The sequence below is a fragment of the Choloepus didactylus genome, chromosome 18 (assembly GCF_015220235.1).
Source record: "Choloepus didactylus isolate mChoDid1 chromosome 18, mChoDid1.pri, whole genome shotgun sequence".
NCBI classification, from domain to species: domain Eukaryota; kingdom Metazoa; phylum Chordata; class Mammalia; order Pilosa; family Megalonychidae; genus Choloepus; species Choloepus didactylus.
This window is the reverse complement of record NC_051324.1, coordinates 2031978-2057035: the sequence shown is the minus strand read 5'-3', so window position 1 is coordinate 2057035 and position 25058 is coordinate 2031978. Positions and strand designations below refer to the sequence as shown.

Here is a 25058-nt window from a genome sequence, read left to right as displayed (position 1 = left end):
CTGGTTTATAAGATTAAAAATTAAGTCTTGGTTGCATAGTCAGAACATGACAGTTGGGCGACTCACATTTTTCCAAATATTTCTTGAAATAAGTCTGAAATATGTTTTGTTTAAAAAATTGTATGAAACAATACATATACACTATTGCACTGTTGGACCTGTAACATATAGAAATGTAATATATTAACAATGATAGTACAAAGCAGGTAGCTGGCAGCAAAGTGTACGGAGTAAGGGAATTTCACCAGATGGTAACTCAAATCCAGAAGAAAAAAGGAAGAGGACCAGAAATGGTAACTAAAAAGGTTAATAGAACCCACTCTTTAAAAATATGAATGGGGGGACCCAACTGAGAGTGAAAGTATCAACAGTTCCTGGGAGGGCAGCGGGGACGGTCGCCTGGGGAAGGGGCAGCTCCTGAAATGGAACGGGGCGGGGCGGGGGGGGGGCGAGGACAGGTGCAGACACGCAGGTGGGGGCACGCTGACGGAGGGAAGTTAAAGGAGTCCCCTGTGGTGAGCGCTATTTCCTCCGTAAGGGGAGAGGCAGGGTCCTTTGCTGAGCAATGAGGGAGGGGCAGAGGTTTCAGGAGAGTGTTGGTGATGGACAGTGAGATGACCAGAGAGCCGAAGGAGAGGCAGTGCTGAGGGCTCAGTGGTGATGCAGGACATACGTTTCTAGTGGAACCAATTATGTCCCATCTGTGTGTCTTTTCTCAAGTGTGACTGGCTATTGGCTGATGTTGCACAATTGAGTTCCCCCAGTGTAGGGTTCTGCCAAGATAGGAGGGTCTAAGGAATTTAGGTTACTGGCCGGAGAACTTACTAAAACGATGGGCCAGGGCGTCTAAGCTGCACCAGGAGGGAAGTAAAGGCAGGGGTGTGATGACAGATTGAGAAAGGGTGTTAAGACCACAGGTGTCAACGGACTGGAAGGCCCAAGGGGCTGAGGAATTCTCTTAGGTGGTCACAGCTCAAAAGCATGCTGGAAGGACTACAGTTCTGACCAACTGAAGGAGAGGAGGTGGAATGGTCGTATACGATGACCAAGCCTGCTCTGATGAGGGGAGTGGGTGCCTGAAGTAGGGCAGACGTGCTGGGGTGAGGAGCAGGACACTGCAGCGAGAGGCTAGGCAACAGCTGGTTTATCCCTGTGGATGCCGAGTGCACCCAGGATGCCGGCAGGACTGCGGATAGAGAGGAAGACTGTAATGCAGGTGCCAGGTTTCTGATCAAAAAGGAAGAAGTGGAGACATCAAAGCATATACCACATGAACAGATGCCAGAAGCCAGAAAAGGACAGGAAACACTGTGACTGAGACAGAAGTAGGACCCCAAAGCATCCAGAGTCAAAAATAAGGAAACAAAGATTAATGGGGACAAATGTAAGATTCTGCACTTGGAGTCAAGAAGAAAATCACAAGTAAAGAATGGACGTGTCACGGCTGATCATGGGCAGACAGGCAGAGTTTTATCAAATTTGAAAATTTTTCTTGCCATTATTTTTTCAAATATTTTTTATATCCCTTCCTATCTCTTTTCTGCATACATCTACTAGGCAACAGCTCATTGAAGTGCCAATTCTTTTTTTTGTTTTTCACTTTTTTTTTTCTCTCTGCATTTCATTCTGGTTATTTACCATTGTTATGTCTTCAAGTTCACTGATCTTTTCTTTAATAGTGTCTAATCTGCTGTTAATCCCATCCAATTTATTTTTCATCTCAGACACTGTTTTTTAATCCCTAGATGTTCAATTTGTTTTGTTTTAATATCTTTGTCTCACCTTAACATGTTCATATTTTCCTCTATCTTTTAAACATATGAAACACAGATATAAAAACAATTTTAATGCCCTAATTTTAATTAGACTAATTAGACTAATTCTATTGTCTTTTTTATTTTTGGGTCAATTTCATTTCATTTCATTTCTATTTCTCATTATGCTGTTACTTACTTCTTCATATATGCTTGGTAATTTTTAACTGGATGCCAGACATTATGATATTTACCTTGCTGGGTGCTGGGTATTCTTGTATTATTTTAAATATTTTTCACCTTTGTTCTGCAATGCAATTAAGTTGTTTGGAAACAGTCTGATCCTTCCAAAGTCTGCTTTTAGGACTTTGTGAGGCGGGGCCAGAGCAATCTTTTTGCGAAGGCTGATTTTCCTCCACGGGTGAGCACGCCCTTTCTGAGAGCTCCACCAGCTGCCCCAGGTGTTCTGGCCGGTGGGAACACAGACTTCTCCCGCCCTCGGTGATCTCCAGGGGCCATTCTGCCTGCTCCTCTCAGGTGTCTCCCCAGCCGCAGGTAGGAACGTTACATACACACACTGCTCAGCTCTCTCTCCGTGGAGCTCTCTCCTCTCAGAAACTCGAGCCACATGGTCTCCTTGAGACCCCAAGTCCATCTCCTTAATCCAGGGAGACCGCCGGGCTTTGCCAGGGGCCCCTCCTGGGGCTGGGGCCTAGAACCTCATCCAACAGGTGGGACAAACAGGTCAGCTCACTTGTTTCCTCTCGTAGGGAAAACGGTTCCAGGCTACCTGCTGTCCAATATCTGAACAACATTTCTTCTTTCACATGTTGTCCAGTTTTTTCAGTTGTTTATGGCGGCAGGGTAAACCCCGTCCTGTTATTCCATCTGGACCATCTCCGTTACTGCAGAGATTTGATACAAATGTGTTTAGGCCTTGGTCTAAGTGCATCAGATGAAACCAGGAAAGCACACTTTCAAGGAATAAAACTTACTTCCTTCATGAAATTAAGACAGAGCAATTGCTGCAAATTATTGACGCTTTACTGTAGAGAGAATTAGGTTTATTCAAGAGACACCACATTGTGTCTAAAATACAACAAAACTCAACCTCGGATTGGGTCAGCAATTCATGCAAACACTTCCCAGAATGGTCTGTGGTTCAGGCAACGACGCCATGGCCCCATCCCTGGACCGGCCATTTCTTTCTGGGGGTGAGACACTCGATAAGCCTTTTCTGTATATCGCTACGCAAAACCAGCACGAGAACAGGACAGCCCCACCAGTGTCTTGTGAGTAAATGAACCAGGTGTTGGAGGAATGGGGATGATTTTCATGAGCTTCCTTCATTCACATTCATCACTGTGGCTCCCACTCCTGGCTGCCCACAGAGTCCCCTGCAAAGGGCACTGCCACCCCCGCTCCTGTGCAGAAAAGTAGAGTGAGCAAGGAAAGGACAAACTAGAAATATTTTTTCAGGAAGATGAGTACGTACTTGTCTCTGGTAAATATATAGCCAATCACATCCTTCAAAGCTGCAAGTAAGACGCCCACTACGAGTGCAGAAACGCCTGGAAGACAGAGAAGAAGCAAGAAAACATGAAAATTCTGCAGTGTGATACATCTTAGGACTGACTTCTGATGGCTTAAGAAATTTAAGAATTGAAGTAGTGTCTCTTCCTATTGTCTATGAAAAAAGCAACTCAGGTCAGGTGGTTCTGACTCCTTTTCCAAGAGACTCATAGAAAAGACACTCCATAAAGAGGCCAATGGAATCAGAAATCTTTTCTATTGTTGCAGATTTCACAGCATTAAAACTGATACTTAAAAGTTCTGAATTGGTCATGCAGAACTTTGGTCATAATGTAAACCTGCGTTGCCTTTGAAATGATTTCAATGCTACCAAGCTTGACATTGGCTGGTTGGTGCATAATCATAGAAACTCGTCATCAGAAGCTTTAATTAACCAAGTGAATTGGGAACAGCACAGAGAATAAGGGTTTTATTTGAGTTTGTGTATCCGACAATTCCTAGAGAAATTCTGCCATGTTTACGTGAACTTGTCAAGGCTGGTGCGGACACTGGGCAGCGGACGGCGTGTGCTCACCTGCACACACGATGACGGTGACGCAGGACCTCCGCGCCTGCTCGGCGTCCCCTGCCCCCAGGGCGTTGCCCACCCGGACGCTGGCCGACACCGCAAAGCCAAGGGGCACCTGGGAAGTGGGGACAACAAATCACAGGACTTGAAATTTAGATGGTTCGCACACTCGGGGCCCACTCCACGGAAACCCCAGACAGAGAGACCAGGATTCTAGAACTGGCCGTGTCGCATCCTGGCTGTGTGGCCGTGAACAAATGACTCACCCTCGCTGACACCCAACCTCTCACTGGTGAAGTAGCGTGACAGCTGTCCTGGACCTAACGTATTGGAGCACAGCCTCGCCGTGACTCTGGATTTGAGGGCAAAATGCCTCCTAAACACATAACATCGAGACATAATTCAACCCAGCTACGTTCTACTGAGAACGAGCTAACTGATTATGAACACAGAAGTCATTTGCAAAAGTCAAATGTGCCACGTGAAACAGCACTTAGAACAAAGCCTGGCACACTGTGGGAACGCGACAAATGTTGATTAAGTCTGACCCTATAACAATACCTCATGTGTCCAACATGGTGGGATGATGAAGCACTCCGATAACTGAGTATCCAGTAAATGGAACTAGGCCCCCTCCAAATGCCAAAACTTTATTTGAACCATAGCTTTTGGGAATCTAAAGCTAGAGGCTTCTTTGCTTCTTAAATGAAACATCAGTCAACCTTCAGGTTCATCTTCACAACCCCCAATTTGTATGCTGTGATTCAGTGCTGCCCTTGGGGGCTGTTTGGGCTAACGTGGGTTACAGAGACAACTGTGGTTTTAGGTATCATGTCTGCTTTTAACAATTTATGCATCAGCTTTAATTCCTCATTCCTAGTAGAAGCAGTGTCCCCTCAAGAGTCTTCAAATTTGTTACAATTTTGAAAGCTAACCTAAGTTCAGTTGATAAAAGATTGTATATTAAATTAAGGTCTAGCAACTTATTAAATTGTTAAGATTTAACAACTTGAAAAGCAATAAACTTCACTATATAAAATTTACAAGCCTTGCATGTCCAAAGTAGACATAATTGGCTCCCAGCTTTCAAAATGCCTGACTGGCTCCCACGCTTCATGCCCCGCTCTCCAAAAACACCATGAAAATATCCAGAAAAGCTGCTTAAGGAAAAATAAAGTGATTAACCACACTGAGAACAGGAAAGCAGATCCAAGGGCTGGTGAGCTTCTGGAAGAGGGGAAAAGCTGGTGCCCTCATACTAAGGTATAACCCCAAGAAGCCACAGTCTAACTACACGAACAGAAGGCCGAATCTTGCTTGTCCTTCCCCGTGGAGCCCCAGAGTGGCACAGATGAAACAGCAAAATCAAGATGACTCCCCAAAGGAGCACAGCCAGCAGCTGGAGCACAGAGCCTGCACAGACAGACCCGGCTGAAGAGGACGGAGTGTGGGAGCTCCCGGGGGGCCCGGGGTCCAGAGCGAAGCCCCTGGTTTGTCTCGGGGGAGGAGGGGGGTGGAGGATGGCGGCAGGGTGGTGCGTGAGCTGTCAGCCTGCCCGCTGCCTGCTCCCCACCCGTACACCCTAAGTGAAGACGGCCAGCCGACACGCTCCGTCCACGTACTGAGCGGAAGGAGCCGGAGGGGGACAATTTTCCTCATTTGACAACCTGGCAACTCAAGTCACAGAGGCCCAGGAGTTTACGTAAAGCTGTGACAGGGACCACCGAGGGTACTAGGAATAAAATAACAAAGCCACAGGGAGAGGGAGGTGCTGTTAGGGGCTCACGGTCCCCTCTTGCCCACCGGGGGGTCGGCCGGTGCTGCGTGACAGTGCCACGACACGAGGCCCGGAGGCTCTGGGCGCAGCGTCACAGCTAAAAACAGAGGTGCCACCAGGCCCAGCCCCGGGAGGTGGCCTGAAAAGGGGAAACACACTTCCTTTCAACTATATTAAAATACTGAGTTTATTTCACATGTATAGTTTTGTCTCCCACCATTTCCATTTGTCTGACCACGGCTACTACTATGTCCTATCGTAACATTCCACACAAACTTAAAACCAAGCAAAGGGTGGAGTTCCACCTTTAAAAACTAAACAGGCATTTTGGACAACACATTCTTGGCAAAGGAACCTGGACAACATTTATCAGACATGGCAGGGAAAATTCTCACTCTGCATTATAAAAAGGACAGCCAGATATCAACTGTTACACATATGAAATAAGACGGAAAATTTTAACAAACTATTTAAACTATCTTCTTAAAGAAACTTCCTCCACTGCCAGAGATGTTGAATAGCCTCCTGGTCAGTCATCCGGAAGCAATTCCTCACAGAATTGATGAATTTGGCTTCCAATTTGGGAAGAGAACCACGGTTTTCTATACTTGCTTGTGTTTTTGCTTTAATGTCTTCTACAGAACTAGGTGGTGTTTTAGGAGTTTTTTCTTGTTTTTTGAAGGATTCTTGACCTTTTGATCTTGGTGTTGATGGTTTTGAGTCTTTTCCATTCTGGTTTGATTTCTGTGCATTTTTGGCTGGAGTATCTTGTACAGATTTCTTCACTGGAGCTTTTTCTTCCGTTTCCTCATCATGAAAATCATCATCATCTTCTTCATCTTCATCATCACCATCATCATCTTCATCAGCAGCAAGTTTTACTTTTTTCTGTGGAACCATTCTACCACTTCCGGGGGCAGATCACTTTCCAGATGTATTTAAGAGTGTCACAGCCTCCACCCCTTCATCTTCTGACTCTCCATCTTCCTCCACCGCTACTAAGTGCTGTCTGCTAATATGCACAGGCCCTGAACCACACTTCAACCATAAGATCATGGGTGGATTTATTTCAAAGTCTCCAAGGGAAACCGTTGGTTGGACGGACATTTTCAAAGTTGCCAGCATTACTTTAATTGCACTGCCTTCATAATTCATTGCCTCTGCCTCAGCAATGTGCTGTTCATCCTTTGCACCAGCCCCTAAACTGACCGTTCTTAGAGATAACTGGCGCTCATTTTCACCATTATCCACCTTGAAGTGATAATCTTTGTCAGCCTTTAGTTCACAACCAAAAAGACAGTTCTGAGGCCTCAGGGGGCTCATGTCCATGTCCATGAATATTCCGGGGGGTGGTGGCACGCACTTAGGAAACAGAGAAGGCGGACGGATACAGACAACCACTGTTCCAGAGAACAGCCACACAGGATGGAATCACACCAGGATGAATTGCTTTCAAAACAAAACATTTTTAAGAATACATAAAAATTTTAAGGAAAATGGGAAAAAATTGCCACAAATACTACTGAAAGAAAACCAATAACTATTTTCTAGTTGGAAAGAACTCCTACAAATTGATAAGAAAACCAATAGCACTAAAACCCAAACTGTTAAACAGGCAAAGGACATAAAGAGATAATTAAAAGAAAAATAGCTAATCAAACAAAATTAGAGACAACCTCACTAACAGAAAAGAGCAAGGATGTTAAAATACTCACTTGTCATGCATAGTTAGCAAACATGTTTTGAAATACTCATTTCTGAGAAGATTTTCTCCAGGTTCCCAAGGATAAAATTCTACGTGGAAAGATATTCATTGAAACAACGCTAGTGGTCATAAAAGATTGGAAACAAACGAAAAGTCCAATTATAGTGAAGTGATTCAGTAAATAGTGCTATATTTGGAGGCTGATTTTACACAAGCGAATCAGAATTTTAAATTATTTTTAGGAAAAGCCTATGAAACACAAAAGAATGCTTGTCTGATAAAGTGCAAAAAGCAGGACACAATGCTGGAAAAAGAACACAGAGCAAAAAAGATTTGAAGGAAAATAACTGAACTGTTAATAATGATTCATATTTTTCGGTTTTCCTAAATTTTATGGCAGATGTACTTTATTTTCATAATTAGAAAAACCAATTTTGAGCCAGTAAGTAATTCCAAGTCTGGGAGTCTGGTCCAAGGAAATAATTCTGAATAAAAGGTTCATGTTTAAAAATGGTTATCATAGCATTATAACTGCAAAGCATTTGACAGGACCTAAATGCATGAAAGTGAAACCCACTTAATGGATATTAAGCGGCTGATGAGAAAACGTGGGAAAATGATACTCGTATGTTAGGAATTTTCCCGTCTTCAACTTTCCTACTTCTCGTGTTCTAAGTTTCCTTTAGCTACTAAGTATGTGCAGTTTTTATAGTAAGACTATCTTTTAGGGTGTGAGTGGTCTTGAACAGGGGCCGTGACTGCGTGGGCTCTGTAAACGAGATTTTGCTCACTCAGGCCTCTCCCAGGCGTGTGGGAGGAGGGCGGTGGGGGCGAGTGGACGTGAAGTGGACCTTCTGGAAGGGTGCTGAGGCTGCCTGGGAAAACAAGCCTTCAAGAAGTCCCCAGGCTTTGACCAGCTTTCCTTCCCCTTCCAACACACCTGAGAGATTTGGGGTTTCCATCAGAAACAGCGGCCACCTTCCACTGTGCTTTTACTGGAGAGCTGCCTGCATTTTGCTTTTTCCTGTAGGCTAAAAATCCAGGTATCAAAACACCCAAGCTTGTTCTCAGTGGACATGAGCAGTCATCTCCCCAAGGCAGGGGCCGCGCTGCACCTGGCTCGCTGCCAGAAAATGTGTTTTGAAAGAATGAATTGTGTTGTGTTATTACGATAAGCTTGGAAACAATAGAAATATCTAACACAATGCCAGTGAAATACATCCACGGAATGGAGTCTTATGGGGTAATGAAAAACATGTTTTAAAAGAGCATTTATAAGCCAACTTGAAAGGTGAAATCACTGCCCTCCCCCCTACGTGGGATCAGACACCCAGGGAAGTGAATCTCCCTGGCAACGTAGAATATGACTCCCGGGGAGGAATGCAGACCCCGCATCGTGGGATGGAGAACATCTTCTTGACCAAAAGGGGGATGTGAAAGGAAATGAAATAAGCTTCAGTGGCAGAGAGATTCCAAAACGAGCCGAGAGGTCACTCTGGTGGGCACTCTTACGCACACTTTAGACAACCTTTTTTAGATTCTAAAGAATTGGGGTAGCTGGTGGTGGATACCTGAAACTTTTAAACTACAACCCAGAACCCATGAATCTCGAAGACAGTTGTATAAAAATGTAGCTTATGAGGGGTGACAGTGGGATTGGGAATGCCATAAGGACCAAACTCCACTTTGTCTAGTTTATGGATGGATGTGTAGAAAAGTAGGGGAAGGAAACAAACAGACAAAGGTACCCAGTGTTCTTTTTTACTTCAATTGCTCTTTTTCACTCTAATTATTATTCTTGTTATTTTTGTGTGTGTGCTAATGAAGGTGTCAGGGATTGATTTAGGTGATGAATGTACAACTATGTAATGGTACTGTAAACAATCGAAAGTACAATTTGTTTTGTATGACTGCGTGGTATGTGAATATATCTCAATAAAATGATGATTAAAAAAAAAAAAAAAGAGCATTTAACGACATGGGGAATGCTTACATCTAATACTAAGTTTTTAAAAAACGTAAGGAAGAACGTGATATGTAGTTAATAATACATAGTATTGGTGTGCCCGTGTGAAAACAAACAAGACTCCAGTGATGTTAATGGCTTTTAGATATAAACACAAAAGAATTGAAAGCCAGGACTCAGACACTTGCACACCAATGTCCACAGTGGCAATATTCACAATTGCCAAAAGCTGGTAACAACGCAAGCGTCCATCAGCACATTTTTCCATGGCATTTTACCTGAGAAATCACCGTTGGAATGTCATGTAAAGGTCCTAGCGAGTGCTCTGATGCCTCCTCAGGGCATGCTAAATCTTCCCAATCCATTTCCTCAGGAGCAGAGCGCTGCGGGCAGGTCTGTCTAGGAAAGCCACCTGTGTCAGGTGCCTGAAACCTTGCACAGGTGACTGGCCCTGATGGTCACACTGAGGCAAGCACTCTTGATGCTCATCATTTTTGTCCCTGGCCTGTGTTAACAAAACCAACATTTTTCACTGGAAATTACTTCTGAAAGTTACTACAGGTCCGAAGGTTATGAGTAGAATGCATCCTTCGTCCACAAACTTGGCTAACAAAATCAGAATCCTCTCTGGGGCCTGTGGAAGGCACAGTGATCATAAAACAGACTTGGTCTCCTTCCACACATGCGGTCATCAGCATCCTTCCTAACGTCAGTGATTAGCAAGGAATGGACATTGGGGTCCTGGTCCCCCGTCACCTGCCTCTGCACGCTGTCACTGCACGGGCACTCACGGAAATCCCCAGGACGCTGGGCAGTGCTCTGCTGGCATAATCCTAATGCTCTACCTGGACATCATTTCAAGGGTGTTGATCATCAACAAACTTTGACCTTTCCCCAGACCCTGCTCATGTTTCCCAAACAGTCTGGAGAACATTAGTGTTTCACGTCATGGTAAGCTGCTCCGTGAAAATCTTCATTTGGGAACTGTATCAGTTAGGTTCTCTAGGGAAACAGAATCAACAAGAGACATCTATAACTATAAGATTTTATAAAAGCATCTCATGCAACCTTGGGTATGCACAAGTCCGAATTCCATAGTGCAGGCAGCAGACTGGCAACTCCAATGAACGTGTCCGATGAACCCCTCAGGCAGCGAACTGGCAACTTTTATGAACTCCTCAGGAAATGCTTTGCTGGCTAGCCGAAGAAGTGAAGGTCCTCTACCTGTCTCACTTAAAATCACTTAAATCCAGCTGATTGCATTCTCTCATTGCAGAAAACACTCCCTTCTTGATATAATCAGCCACAGATGCAGTTGATTGACTAATAATTTAATAAACCAGCCTTCTGGTTTATTAACCAGCCACAAATGTCCTTGCAGTGATGGTTAGGCCAGTGCTTGCTTGACCAGATACCTGGGTGCCATCACTTGGCCAAGTTGACACATGAACCCAACCATCACAGGAGTCAATCCCAGGATTACATGGTAACTCCAAGCTTAATTTCTTGGGGAACTGCCAGGCTGTTTTCCAACATAGCTGCACCATTTTACAGTCCCCCTAGCAAGGTATGAGAGTTCCAATCTCCACATTTCGCCAACACTTTTTATTTTCCATTTTTAAGATTTCAGCCATCCTACTGTGGGTATGGAGTGCTATCTCACTGTGGTTTAGATTTACATTGCCCTAAGGACTAATGAGGTTGACCACCTTTTCATGTGTTTATTGGCCACATGTATATTTTCTTTGGAGAAATGTCTATTTAGATCCTCTGCCAATTTTTTTTTGTTGGGTTATGTCTTTTTACTGAATTTTAAGAACTCGACATATTCTGGTTACAAGACTCGTATCAGATTTATAATTTGCAAATTTTTCTTTCCCATTCTCACAGGTTATCTTTTCACTTTGATGGTGTCCTGTAAAGCACAAGTTTCTTACTTTGATGAAATCCAATGTATCCGTTTTTCTTTTGCTGCTTGCACTTTTCATGTCATATCTAAGATACCATTGCCTAACTCAGGTTCACGAGAAATTACTTCCGTTTTCTTCTATGAGTTTTACAGTTTCAGCACTTACATTTGGGCTTCTGATCCTTTTTGAGTTATTCTTTGTATATGGTGTGAGGTAGGGGTCTAACTATTCCTTTGGAATATGGAGATCCAATTATCCAATTATCCTGGCCGCATTTGTTGAAGGACAGTTCTTTCCCCCAGTGAACGTTTTTGGCGCCCTTGACAAAAATCACTGACCACGGCCATATGGGATTACTTCAGGGCCCTCAGTTCTGTCTATCCTTATGTCAGTACCAAACTGGGTTGACCACTGTAGCTTTGCAGTAAATTTTAAAATCAGGAAGTGTGAGTCCTCCAAATTTGTTCTTGTTTTTCAAGATTGTTTTGTTAGTTATGGTCACTTGCATTTACATATGAATTTTTAGCACCAGCTTGTTCATTTATGCAAATACAAAGCAGTTGGAATTTTGATGGGGATTGTATTGAATCTGTACATCAATTTGGGAGGTATTGTCATCTTCACAATATTAAGTCTTCCAATCCATGAACATGGATATCTTTCCATTAATTTATTCTTCTTTAACTTTGTTCAACGATTTGTAATTTTTAGTGTGCAAGTTTTACACTTACTTGGTTACATTTATTCCTAAATATATTATTCTTTTTGACATTATTACAAATGGAATTGTTCTCTTAATTTCAATTTCAAATTGTTCATTGCTAGTGTACAGAAATACAATTGGTTTTTATATATTGATTTTGTATCCTGCAACCTTGCTGAACTCACTTATATTTTTTTTGGTGGATTTGTTAGAGTTTTCATAAAGTCTGCAAATAAAGATTGCTTTACTTCTTCCTTTCCAATCTGGATGCTTTTAATTTCTTTATCTTGCCTAACTGTCCTGGTTAGAACCTCCAAGACAATGTTCACTATGAGTCTTGAGTATTAAAATTCATGTCTTACTGTAACTGTGTTACTTAGCCAGTGTCTCCGAATATTTCAAATTGGCCAGTCTCTCCATTCTCTCCTTGTGGAACTCTAGCAAGATAGATGATGGAACTTCTTATTCTATTGCCTGTGTCTTATAATTTACCCTTCATGCATCCTATCTCTTTATAGCTTTTTTGCTTTATCCTCAGGAATGTCCACAGATCTATCTCCAATTTCATCAATTGTTTTTTCAGCGGTAACTCATCTGATCTTTGGCCTGTCTATTATGAAACTTCAATGACTCTATTTTCTGTTTCTGGAAATTCTATTTTGTTCTTTTCCCATGTTGTTCTTCTGGTTTCCATTCTTTCATGTGCAATCATTTTAAACACAATAGTTTTCCATTCTCTTTCTGGTTTATTATACCATCATTTCAATTTCTTTCCTGTTTGCTGTATCAGCTAACTCATGTTCGTGTCGAACTCTCTCTTTGTGTTTTATCATTTTTCTTGTAAAGCTCATCACTAATGGGGCTTATTTTAACCAAGCAAATAATGAAGAATTATTGTCTTCTGTCTCTAACAAAAGGAAGTAGATATTGATATAGGCTATTACACCATCAGCCTGTAACACAGCAAGTAGAAATCAGAACATAAGATGAAATTTAATAGACAGCTACTGTTTACCAAATACCTAAAGCAAGCTCTAGTGTCACCATTTAAGACAGAAGCAAAACCAATCCCACCACCACCCATTTCCTACCCTCTGCAACCCAACCTCTACACAGACTCGTCTACCTGGGCGGCCTCCACCTTCCGCCTCCTTCGAAAGTCCCTGTGCGTGAATCCGGCGTGCGTCCCTCGTCAGGCCACGAGATCGGGCGGACACCTCTCGGCCTTCCTGGCGGGCGTCCCACCGGGAAAGGGAAGTCTGTTCCCACTTCCTCAACTGCACGCGCCCGTGGCTTTCCTCCCCCTACCCGGCCAGCCCCTCGGCTACCATCTCCGACCTCTCCATCCAGGCTTGCCTCCGACACACTCTTCCTTTTTATTCCCAGATGACTACATCAATGCCCATGATAGGTTTTTTTGGTTATTTTTGCATTTTTAAGACTAAAAATATATATACAAACAGAAAAACAAAAAGAGGCCCATAATCCCATTCCCTGATCCCCTCTGTTCATCTTAAAAAGCAACATATGAACAAAACAAACCTATGGTCAGTACAGGGTGGGAGGGCTGAAAAGTGGTCAGAAATTAAAAGGCACTGTCCCCCTCCCGCCCCCAGCTGGCTGCTCAAGCCAGCAGCCCCCCAAGTCTGCTGATGCCCCCCAATGGCAGAACCCAGGTGAGCTCCATCAGGTCTGCATCCACCTGCTTTGCTCCCCGCCGGCTGCCCCTGCCTTGCCCAGCTGGAGGGTCCCACAGCCCCTGCTGCCCCCGCCCCACCCCGCTGCCCCCCAAGCCGTCTTCCACGTGCAGCAGGAAGGGCTGTGTCTTCCCAGAGCCCACAAGTCCCCGGCTGCTTTCTCCGGCCCCACGTGACGTCACCCCCCTCCCCAGCTCCCTCGGCTGCATCTCCCCAGCCTGGAGGCTTGGCCCAGGGTGACCCTCCCTTCGGGCTTCCCAGGCTGGGCTCTCACCTGTCGAGGCTCAGCTTAAACAGCGGCTCAGAGAGGCCTTCCCCGACTCCCTGTCTAAAAAGTTGTCCCTCTCTGTTTTCACCCCTCACAGACCCTGTTCTGCCTCTTCTGTGGCACTTTCCACCATCTGTGATGCTCCTTCATCTGCTGGTTTGTTTCTCTCTCTCTCCACCAGACCACAGGCAGCAGTGGGCAGGGCCTGGGCGCACCCCACTCACCGCTGAACCCCAGCACCCCCTCCAGGGGCCCACAGAATCTGTGGAATGAATGTACCAGGCCGTGTCCTCTCGGAGGCCTCACCTCACTCAATCCTCACCTGCAAAGTACATGTTGCTTTTCTCCAGGTTGCACGTGAGGAAACCGAAGCTTGGAAAGGTAAAGTAACCAGCCCACGGTCACGCAGTTGGGAAGCAGCGCAGCCAGGACTGGAACCCGTCCACCTGGCTCCCAATGGACAGGTGCGCCCTGGGCTGGGCTGCCTGAGTCCCCTCTCCCGGGCGCAGAGCAGGGGTGGGGGCACGCAACACAGGTTTGTGGAGAGAACCGAGGACACGGGCTGGGCGGAGTGCAAGCAGAGAGCGTGGCGAGTCAGCCCGGGGCTCTTACCACGTAGGCCACCGAGGCCAGCTCGTAGACGACAGCCTGGGCGCCCAGCTCCGTCACGCTCACCAGACCTGGAACGTCGGCACGCGTTACAGAAGGCAGGTTAAAGCATCATTTCCTTATGAGGCTAGAACACACTTTAACTCTACGAGGAGCCAAGAATGCCACGTAAGCAAAACCCCATGGCAGAACTCACTGCCTGTGCCAGGGCCCCAGACACCCCTTCTCAGGGAGCTACTGAGATCTCAGCAGCGCAGATGTGAAACTGTCGTTCTAGAAGCACCCAGTCCATCAGAGAACAAACATCAGGGCTACAGCAGATAAAAAGGAGGCTCCCTGAGGTGCCGGTGTCTTCTAACGTTCTCTGGGGAGATGGGGGGGTTGCAGGGTGGGCAGGGGAAGGACGGTAGCCACAGCACTTTTAGATAACCCACAGGACGTTTGAAGCATTCAGGTGTCCATGAAACCTTTGGCATTGATTATTATCATCCTCCGTCTCCACAGTTGGCTCTACTGCCCTACTGGTGATGAGACAGCTCAGGTGAAGACCCATGACCAAAAATATTACAGTTCAGATATGAACAGAGGTCATGAAACGAACAGCCAACTCAGTCAGCTCTGCATCTGGAGACGATGCCAACAGCAGCCAGCTGGAGGCGAAGATGGACTGGGGGAATCAGGAGCCCAAGGCCAGGCGTCTGTCCTCCCAGTCCACGGCCATCGGCGAACCCCTCAACAGCCGTGTCCCCTCACCTACAGAGCAAAGGTGCTGGGGAAGAGTCAAGGCCCAGCCCTCTCGAAGATGCTATGGTCGGACGAGGATTTAAACCTACACTGAAAACTTCCAAGAGAACCCGATGAAACATGGCAGGAGAGGGAAGCAAAACTTAGGTGTCTTTAAAAGCTCTGGCTGTGTGTGGTTTAAGCTGAATTGTCGACCAACCTGCAAGGAAGGTTCCAATCTCAAGGGTCCACCACTTGATACACACCATTATCATGCTGGGAACGGCCAGGCGGACGAAGGCACCCACTCCTGCAAGCAGTCCCTGCTCCAGCCTACGGGACAGGGGGAGACGGGCGGTTATACTCCCAGCGGTCTCCGACACCAGCGATTCTCGCTCGCACACCTGCTTCCTCCAGATGGCCAGAGCCTAGGACTGCTTGACGGCCATGGGGGGTGACAAGGAAGGGGCAAGGGTGGCCGTGGTCAAAGCACGAGCCCCAGGGAGCCAGGGGCTGACGGGGTGCTGGAGGCCCAGAAAGCACCGTCCCCATCCGGGAGTCAAGACCAGAGAAGCTGCCAGCTGGAGTCACAGGCACAAACAAGCAGCTGTCCTGGGTCGTGAGTGGAAAGGGCCACCACGTGCAGAAAGGAATGTGACCTTGCAGTACAGACACGGAGAGTGTGCGGGTTTGGATGTATTATGTCCCCTAAAACACCATGTTCTTTGATGCAATCCTGTGGGGGCAGATGCATTAAGTATTAGTGTTGATCAGGTTGGAATCCTTTGATTGAGTGTTTCCATGGAGATGTGACTCAATCAACCATGGGTGAAACATTTGATTAAATTATTTCCATGGAGACGTGGACCCCGCTCATCCAGGGTGGGTCTTAATTAAATCACTGGAGTCCTATAAAAGAGCTCACAAACAGAGGGAGCTGAGAGCAGCTGAGAGTGACATTTTGGGGAGCAGCTGAGAGAGATATTTTGGAGACGGCCACTGAAAGCAGACTTTTGCTGACACTTTGGGGATGCTAGCCCAGAGGTGTCTCTGGAAAAGCTAAAAGAGGACAAAACACCCCAAGAGCAACATTTTGAAGAACGCACAGGAGCTGAGAGAGGAGCTGGAACACAACCTGGGATCAGCAGATGCCAGCCACGTGCCTTCCCAGCTAACAGAGGTTTTCCAGACGCCACTGGCCCTCCTTTGGTGACGGTATACTTGTGTTGATGCCTTAATTTGGACATTTTCATGGACTTCAGACTGTAACTTTGTAACCAAATAAAACCCCTTTATAAAAGCCAATCCATTTCTGGTATTTTGCATAACAGCAGCATTAGCAAAATGGAACAGGGAGGAAACCCTAGCCTAAGAAGCTGGGTTTGTAACAGGTATATTCCATAACACCTGAGCAGACACAGCTCTGCAGGGAAAAAAAATGGACAGGGCACAGGTGTGACTCCCTTGGCAGATAAGCTCACAGACAAAACCATAAAGAAGTCAGTAAAACCACAGCCTGAGGCAAGAGGCATCATTCAAATGATGCTTAGTAGAAAAGTACCGCATTTCATCAAACCACAGATGTCATTATGTGTCACAAATAACTTGCCAATTAAAATATGACACAATATTTTACCACATTAGTTGAAAGATGAATTCCAACTTCAGAGATATTAAAATGTGAAAATATGTCTTAGAATCAACAAAATATGGGTATACATGTAGGACATAAACAGATAAAAACCCAATACCAGAAAAGAAATGTCACAAAACCAACACATGAAAGATTTCATACCTGAGAAAGTAGAAATATTAGGGCAATCCCAAATAAATTTTAAAATAAACATTCTAAAATTTTCAGACAGGAGGTTTTGAAATAAGGACAGGCAAACATAAAAAGAATCCAGTAAAAATCTTAGAGATTAAAACTATAACTGCTGAAATTAAAACCTTAATAATTGGATCAGAATGAGACTAGACACAGCTAAAAAGAGAATAAGTAAAGTAGATGATAGAAGTGAGAAAACCTCCCAGAGCACAGCAGAAAGAGTTCCAGACACAGAACACATGAAAGAGAAATGGAGAGATATGGAAGATAGCGAAGTGCAGGGGAAAGAATAGTCAGAAATGGAGAAGAAATAGTAGAAGAAAATGTTACACATTTTCCAGAATTGAAGAGGCTCTCATGTTAAGAAAGCTTACCAAATGCCTATAAGATGATAATAATAAAAGAAGCCACATGTGGACATGTTGTAGTGAAACTACAAACGGAAAAAGGAAAAAATCTTTAAAGTTATGAGAGAAGAGACCTGGTTGTCAACAAGGCAAAGACAATCAGGTTTATGGCAGACTTATCACCAAGAACAAGAGGTAATAATGTAATATCAGCTGAGGAAAATTGCTATCATCTTAGATTAGTATATACTGCAATATTCAAGAATGAGAACAAGAAAAAGATAGTTTTTAAAATATTCAGAGACTATGCATTTACTATTTATAGACCCTCACTGAAAGATCACTGAAAGATGTATTTTAGCAAGGAGAAGATGCAAGAATCAACAGTGAAGCTGTTGGTAATGGACAGTGGTGTTAGTGGAACAACATTGTGAACGTAATTAACAGCAATGAATTATATATTTGACTGTAGTTTTTTAAAAGGGGAAATTTTAGGTTGTATATGTTACTAGAATAATTTTTTTTTAAATGGGACTGTATAACACAAACAGTGAACCCCAGTGTAAACTACGGAAAATAGTTAATAGCACAAGTATAATAATATTCTTTCATCAATTATAACAAGGTATCACACTAACGGTGTTAATAATAGGGTGGTATATGGGAACACTGTATTTTCTGCACAATTTTTCTGTAAACCTACAACTTGTCTAATAAAAAATTATACGTTAGAAAGAATCAACAGTGAATAAAGCTCTAAAACATGTTGATAAACCTAAATACGTAATGACTATAAGAATAATATTTTATTAAATTTTTTTAAAACCTGGAACTAAAATCATAATTAATAATATGGTTAGGGAAATGCAAATCAAAACCACAATGAGATACCACATCACACTAGAATTAAAAAAAAATGAAAATAACAATGCTGGCGAGGAAGTGGCTGGTGAGGATGTGGCAAAATAGGAACCTTAGTAGACTGTTGGTGGGAATGAAAAATGGCGCAGCCACTGTGGAAAAGTTTGGCAGTTCCTCAAAAAGTTAAATATAGAACTATCATGTGACCCGGCAATCCCACTTGTAGGTCTATACCCAAAAGCCTTGAAAGCAGGCTCTCAAACAGACACCTGCACCCCAATGTTCACAGCAGCTCTATTCACAACAGCCCAAAGGAGGAAGCAACCCGAGTGTCAGCAGACGAACAGATAAAGAAAATGTGGTCCATACACAATGGAGAATGATCCAGCTGTAAAAAGGAATGAAGTTCTGATATACGCAACAGCGTGGATGAACCTTGAAGCCGTATTGTGTGAGCTAACTCAGACCCAGAGGAAAGATACTGTAAGATTCCATTTATATAAAATAGCTAGAATATGCAAATTTGTAGACCAAAAGCAGATTATTGGGGGAGGGGGTTGATGCATAACGGGTGTAGGGTTTCTGTGTGGGGTGATGGGGAAGGCCTGGTTATGGAAGGTGGTGACGGCCCCACATCCTGGTGAACGTGATTAATCCCACCGAATCGTAAGCTTGGGAGCGGATGGGACGGGAAAGTTCATCTTGACTATGTTTCCAAAGCTAAAAGGAAAAAGAGAGAGGGAGACAAAAGGGACCAAAATAGCTAAATGCAACATATGATGCTGGACTCTATCCAAAAAATGGAGGAGAAAATGCACAAAGGGACATTATTGAGAGACATAAAAAAAAATTGGGAAGACTGTAAGCTTTATGTCAATGTTAGATTCCTGAACTTGATAACTGGACTTAAGATGATTACATAAGTGAATATCCTTGTTCTTAGGAAAAGTACATGGAACTATTATGTGCTCAAGGAGCGTGATGCATACAACCCACTCTCAAATGTTCAGAAATGGATGGCTGGATGGATGGATACATGGATGGATGGATAGATGGATGGATGGATGGGTGGGTGGGTGGATGGATGGATGGATGGATGGATGGGTGGATGGGTGGGTGGATGGGTAGATGGATGGATGGATGGATGGATGGATGGATAATTGGATAGATGGATGGACGGACGGATGGATAGGTAGATGGATGGTTGGTTAGTAGGATAGGAAGGGAGGGAGGGAGGGGAGATGGCAAATGTGGCAAAAATGTTGAAAGTTGGTGGATCTTAAAATCTGAGTGGAGGTATATTGGAGTTCTCTGTATAGGTTTTGTTATTATTTTTGCAACAGTCCTGTAAGTTTTAAATTATTTAATAATTAAAAGTTTATTAAAAAAAAAAAAAAGAAACCAGGAATATGCAGGTGAAGGGCGATGAGAGAGAACCCATGCTCCCAGGCTTGTTTCCCTCTGGTCCCTTGTATTGTTTTCCTAGGGCTGCTATATAAAAAGAAAAATTAATAATAATATGGGAGATAGGGTTGGGGAGAGGGGAAGTCACGGTGTACTACCTTCTCTGGGAACAGGACAGAGATAAGAAAACCCAGATGTTTAAAGGTAAGTGAGGGGGCATTATGCTGCCTGCCCAACAACCAGGCCCCCTCCTCTTGGGAACCCCGGCTTTCCGGGAGCTGCCTCATCTCCCTCGCATGGCCCACTTGATGGGTGCAAGGGGTGTGCGTGGACCGTGGGCTTTACTGCTGGCTGCAGCCACTGGTTAGTGAAGAGCCACATGGCCCCATCTGGGCAGTGGAACCCAAGAAGAAATTTACTAGAGGTGCTAGGAGAGACCTTTCCTTCTTTCCCAGGAAAGCCTTCAGAATCAATAACCAACTGCACAGACACACTTGCTCGCTCGCACACTCTCTCTCTTCCCGGATACAGATGTGAATGAGGAAGCAAGTCGTGCTGGGAGTTAGAAGTGGGCATCTTGGAAGAATGAAGGGAAAACAACCTGGGGTGAAACTAACATCACAGAGAAGAAAACAGGAAGAAACTGTGCTCCTGGCGACACTGTGGAGGTGTGGAATCACACCTGTCCTGAAACGTCTACTCTTGGACTCCAGGTACGTGAGCCAAGGATGCAAACCTTTAATGGTGAGCCTAGGTGGAGCCGGGGTTTTGTTTTGTTTTTTTTCACTTACAAGTGAGTGTATCTCAACTGATACAAGTACGCGTGCTAAAATTTTAAGAGTATCTGCAACCATCAATGGAATCACGAGTGGATGCTGAAACCATCTGGGTGAAAGGCCACTGGGGAACCAGATGGTCAAAGGACCCCAATCTCCCTACAGATTACCTTCTAATTATAAAGGAGAAAATAATATATCTCCAATGGAGACATCTGGCAATCACTACCTCAACCAAATGATCAAATTGAGCATCTCCTGAAATTACATATCTCCAGATGAAGTAAACAAGTACATGTCATCCACACAATGTTCCAGCCCAAAACTTTAACATGAATCTAATTATGGGGAAACAAACGCAAGGAGACAAGCCAGAGGGTAGGACATTCTAGAAGACAATTGACTTAGATTCTTTGAAAAATCAGTGTCATAAAAACAAAAAAAAGATGGGAGGTTTGTTCTAAAGGAGAAGAGAATTTAAAAAACACCAAACACAATACAAGAAACTTGACTGGATCCTGGAGCTCAAAAATAAGTTTAAATATATGACATTTAGGTACAAATAAGGAAATTTAAATATAGAATGTATGTTTTATGATATTGTCAAATAACTTATTAAATAATTTCTTCATTTTAATTTTCTTAGGTATGATAATGATATTGTGATTGCTTAGGAGAATGTCCTTATTCTCCAGAGATGCATGCTGAAACAATTGGCGGTGAAGCATCTACCATTTACTGGATGGCAAAAAAATGGATGTACACACACACATACACTCGCTGAAAGTGAATCAAATACGGCAAAATGTTAACAATCGGTGAATCTAGAGAAAATGCATTTGAATGTTCATGAAGCCATTCTTTTCCCTTTTCTGTGGGCTTAAACATTCAAAAATTAATATTGGAGGGAAAGATGGAAAAGTGTTTGGTACGAGAAAACTACTAAAAATATTTGTCCGTCACAGTAAATCCTCAAAACAATCCAACGATGCAGGTCCAATTATCAAGATTTTACAAACGAGGAAACCGAGTCACAGAAGTTGGGTAATTTGCCCAGATTCCACCACAATGAAGTGGTGGCGCCAGGACTTGAACCCAGGCAATCTGGCTTCCAAGCCAATGCGCTTAATGACTGTGCCCTAAAGCATCTCGATAAAGATCAACAGTGAGTGGAGAATAGCAGAGGAAAGAAAGAAAACTGAGCAAGAATACAGAAAAAGAGAACCAAAAGCACACTGAAACCAGGAAAAAAAAAAAACCGCAAAAACTCAGTCCTAATATATCTTACAATTAACAATAAATGCAAATGGGTTCAATTCACTGAAATATAAGCAAAAACATGGCTGGTCCTTTTCCCCAGCAACCCCTGCATCTTCAGAATGCCTTGGGATGTGTCTGTCGTTCTGCATGGTGGGCTCAGGACCTCACTTGGCGGTGGTGGTGGGGGGTGGGCTCAGGACCATGCCTGGTGGTGATAAGGTAGGTTCAGGACCTCACCTGGCGGTGGGGGGGGGGGAGGGTGAGCTCAGGACCGCACCTGGCAGTGGTGGGGTGGGCTCAGGACCCAGCCCAGCCATGGGGCTAGGGGGTGGGGCTCTGAGCCACATCCCGTCAGCCCCACCCAGGCCTCCAGGAGGGAAGGGGCTGCAGATGGAATTCCAGCAGGCTGAGGCTGATAGCACCAGCTCTACCTGCATAACGAGACCCCACATAAACTCAGGACACCTTCCACCACTGACAAGTCTCATCTCTGGCCTGGAAGGCGGTGCGTTCTGATTCCACGTAGCCAGCTGGTCAGAAGTGTGGGGGGCCCTGGGAACCCCCAGTCTCGCAGCTGGTGCCTGAAAGGCAGTCAGAGCCACAGTGGAATTGACCAACTACTGCAGCCTGTGCAGGTGCTGACCAAACTCCACACACTTGCTAACTACAACCCACAGGTTCCTGGGGTGGGTGACGCAGCAGGCTGTCTACAAAAGAAACGCCAAAACCAAAACATCTCGGAGTGGCGGAATATGACAAGCTAGCCAAGTATCTGGGGCAAAGCGAACTCTCCTACCACAGGAGGTGTCAGCCTGCTAGTGCGTGATGGCTGGTGAGAAAGGAAAGCCATGGTTTTCAGTGAGCCACACTGAAGAGAGGCCTTCAATTTCCAGTAAACCGGACCAGGCCGCACAGGGAGCGAGTGGTTTAGGCTTACGGGGCTGTGCTCTGAGGTTACCACACCAGGACAAGCTCCTGTTAGGGCGAGCAGACGTCAGGCTGTACCACGGAAGGCAACCACTCAGGACAAGTATTTTGGGGAAAGAAAAACAGGGTTTGAAAAAACATCTGACTGTCCACAGACAATAATGTAATGGAGAAGGTCTCCCCACAGAAGGGCTCCCTATAATAGTCAAAGCATCCCCAAATCACTGAGCCCCACGACATCCTTAGGCTCAGCTGCCTGAGAAGGTAAAACCTTGCCCTCCGGGTTACAGGAATAAATTTACTCCTTCAGGGAGAATGACAAGGTAAGATAAGATAAAAAGAGTGTGAAGAAATGAATTTATGTTTTTAACATGAAGGCTTTTGTGACACATTTCAGCATAAGTATAACTGATCATTAAAATAATAATTAGAATCATTGTAATTGTCATAATCATTATACATGTTGCAAATATTTTTTAAAACTGTTTTGAAGGTGGCTTAAAGCATTTCAGAGGCTGACAGATTAGACTTCAGCTTTTGATGAAAAGTTTTTAAGTGATAAATTCACAATCAATGTTCACATGCTTGATGGAATCTAAACTGCTAATTCTTAGGTTACTGATTTTTAGCTAAGCACTGTATAATTATTTGGAAGAATGGTTAATAAATCCATGAGATAATGAAAGGGCACTGAACAACAGGTTAATGAGAGTGAATATTCACTTCAAAAGCCACCAGACACTAACGAGTCGACCACCCTGGTGTAATGAACTGGATGTGTAAAGGGTCCCAATATGCATTTATAAAAAATTATTATATTTAGCTCATTTCTTCCACCACTAAAAGTTGGGGGTGGGACTGAGAAAGAGATGAAAGTCGCCTTTACCCAGCAGATTTAAGTTCTCCTTCCTTAGCTTATTAGTTAAGAGCAGAATCTGTTAATTACTGGCAATCAGCCACCTCTAAAGGGAACCACTAACTTGTCTCATCCCAGACGGATCCCTTACAACACACAATAATTGAGAAAGTCCAGAAAAGGTTAAAAATACGGAGGCAGTGAGCAGATTCGTGGGTGCCGGGCTCGGGGGGCAAATAGGCAGGAGGAGCCTTTTTGGGGGGATAGAAATGTTCTAAAACTGGATTGTGGCGATGGCTGTACAACTTTTTAAAACTGCTAAAAATCATTACATCATGCACGTAAAATGGGGGATTTTTACGGTATATAAATTATGCTTCAATAAAACTGAGAATGTTTTCCTCATTTTGACTCTGAAACACGAAGAATCTGACGCGACTGAGCACTGGATCTGACAAGAGGAAATGAGCGAGGGCTGAGGTTTCTCACGGGGTGGCTGGGGAGACGGAAGCTGAGAACTTCTCTAAGCTTTCATCTAATTCTGCTTTTAGAAGAAAAAAGAAAACACAATGAAAGGAGGCTGAGTATAAGGAAAAACTGAGGTTTAAGGGCCTATGCTGGATCTTACTTTATCAGTTTTAAGTGAGTGACTTTGTTTTAAAATACGTATACTAAAGTTTTCTTGCTGCAAGCAGACTTCGCAAGCTTGCATGACACGTACAAACACACTGGGAACCAACTGGGCTAAAACCCTCATTCTGCTGTTTCTGAGCTTACTTAATCGAGGAAATAATATTTCCATTAGTAAAACAGTAAACGACTTCCTCAGGGAACTTCCTGGTCCAGCAGGAGCTCACATGTTCAAGCAAGAGAAGGGAATATCTGGGGTGAGGGTAAGAGAATGTAAGAGTTACAGGGTTTTGTTGGTTTGTTTACCTTTTTATTTCGAACTACTTTCAAAATTACAGGACAATTACAAAAATAATACAAACCTCAGAGAACTCCAACACCCCCCCAGATGCACCAATTTTAACATTTTGCCACATCTGCCATGTCATTCTCCCTCTCCATCTATCCATTAATCCATCCATTCACCTATCCATTTTGTGAACGCTCAAGAGTAGGTTGTGTACATCACGCTCCTGCCATGTACTTTCCCTATAAACAAGGACATTCTCTTATGTAACCACCTTAAGTGCAGTTATCAAGTTCAGGATATTTAACATTGACATAAAGCTTACAACCTATATTCCAATTTTTTTCTCCTTGTTAGATCCCATCCAGGATAATGTATTTCATTTAATTGTCATTGACACTTTAGTTGCTCCTTCTTCCTTTTTTTAATTATGGTAACATAAACACAACACAAACTTTCCATCTCACACACTCCTGGGCACACCACACAATGGGATAATCACGCTCACAATGTTGTGGTACCCTCACCACCTCCCATTACAGAAACTTCCCCATCTCCCCAAACAGAAACACTTCCTGAGTGTTCCGTAAGTGCCAATGGAACTTCTCTACTAAAATCCATTTTTCCTCTTGGTCATAGAAATAAACCCATCAAATTTCAACTAAGTATA

At 44.0% G+C, this 25058-nt stretch overlaps 1 protein-coding gene and 1 pseudogene across 1 annotated transcript in view; both read right to left on the bottom strand.

Annotated features, from left to right (window-relative positions):
• LOC119513884 (multidrug and toxin extrusion protein 2-like) overlaps window positions 1–25058 on the bottom strand; it is a 68062-nt gene that overhangs the window by 23105 nt on the left and 19899 nt on the right. Inside the window, 5 exon segments of the mRNA XM_037809331.1 lie at window positions 3250–3325; window positions 3862–3970; window positions 14494–14561; window positions 15434–15517; window positions 15520–15546. Coding sequence (XP_037665259.1) covers window positions 3250–3325; window positions 3862–3970; window positions 14494–14561; window positions 15434–15517; window positions 15520–15546 — 364 coding nt within the window.
• Window positions 3977–8520, bottom strand: LOC119513885 (annotated as a pseudogene).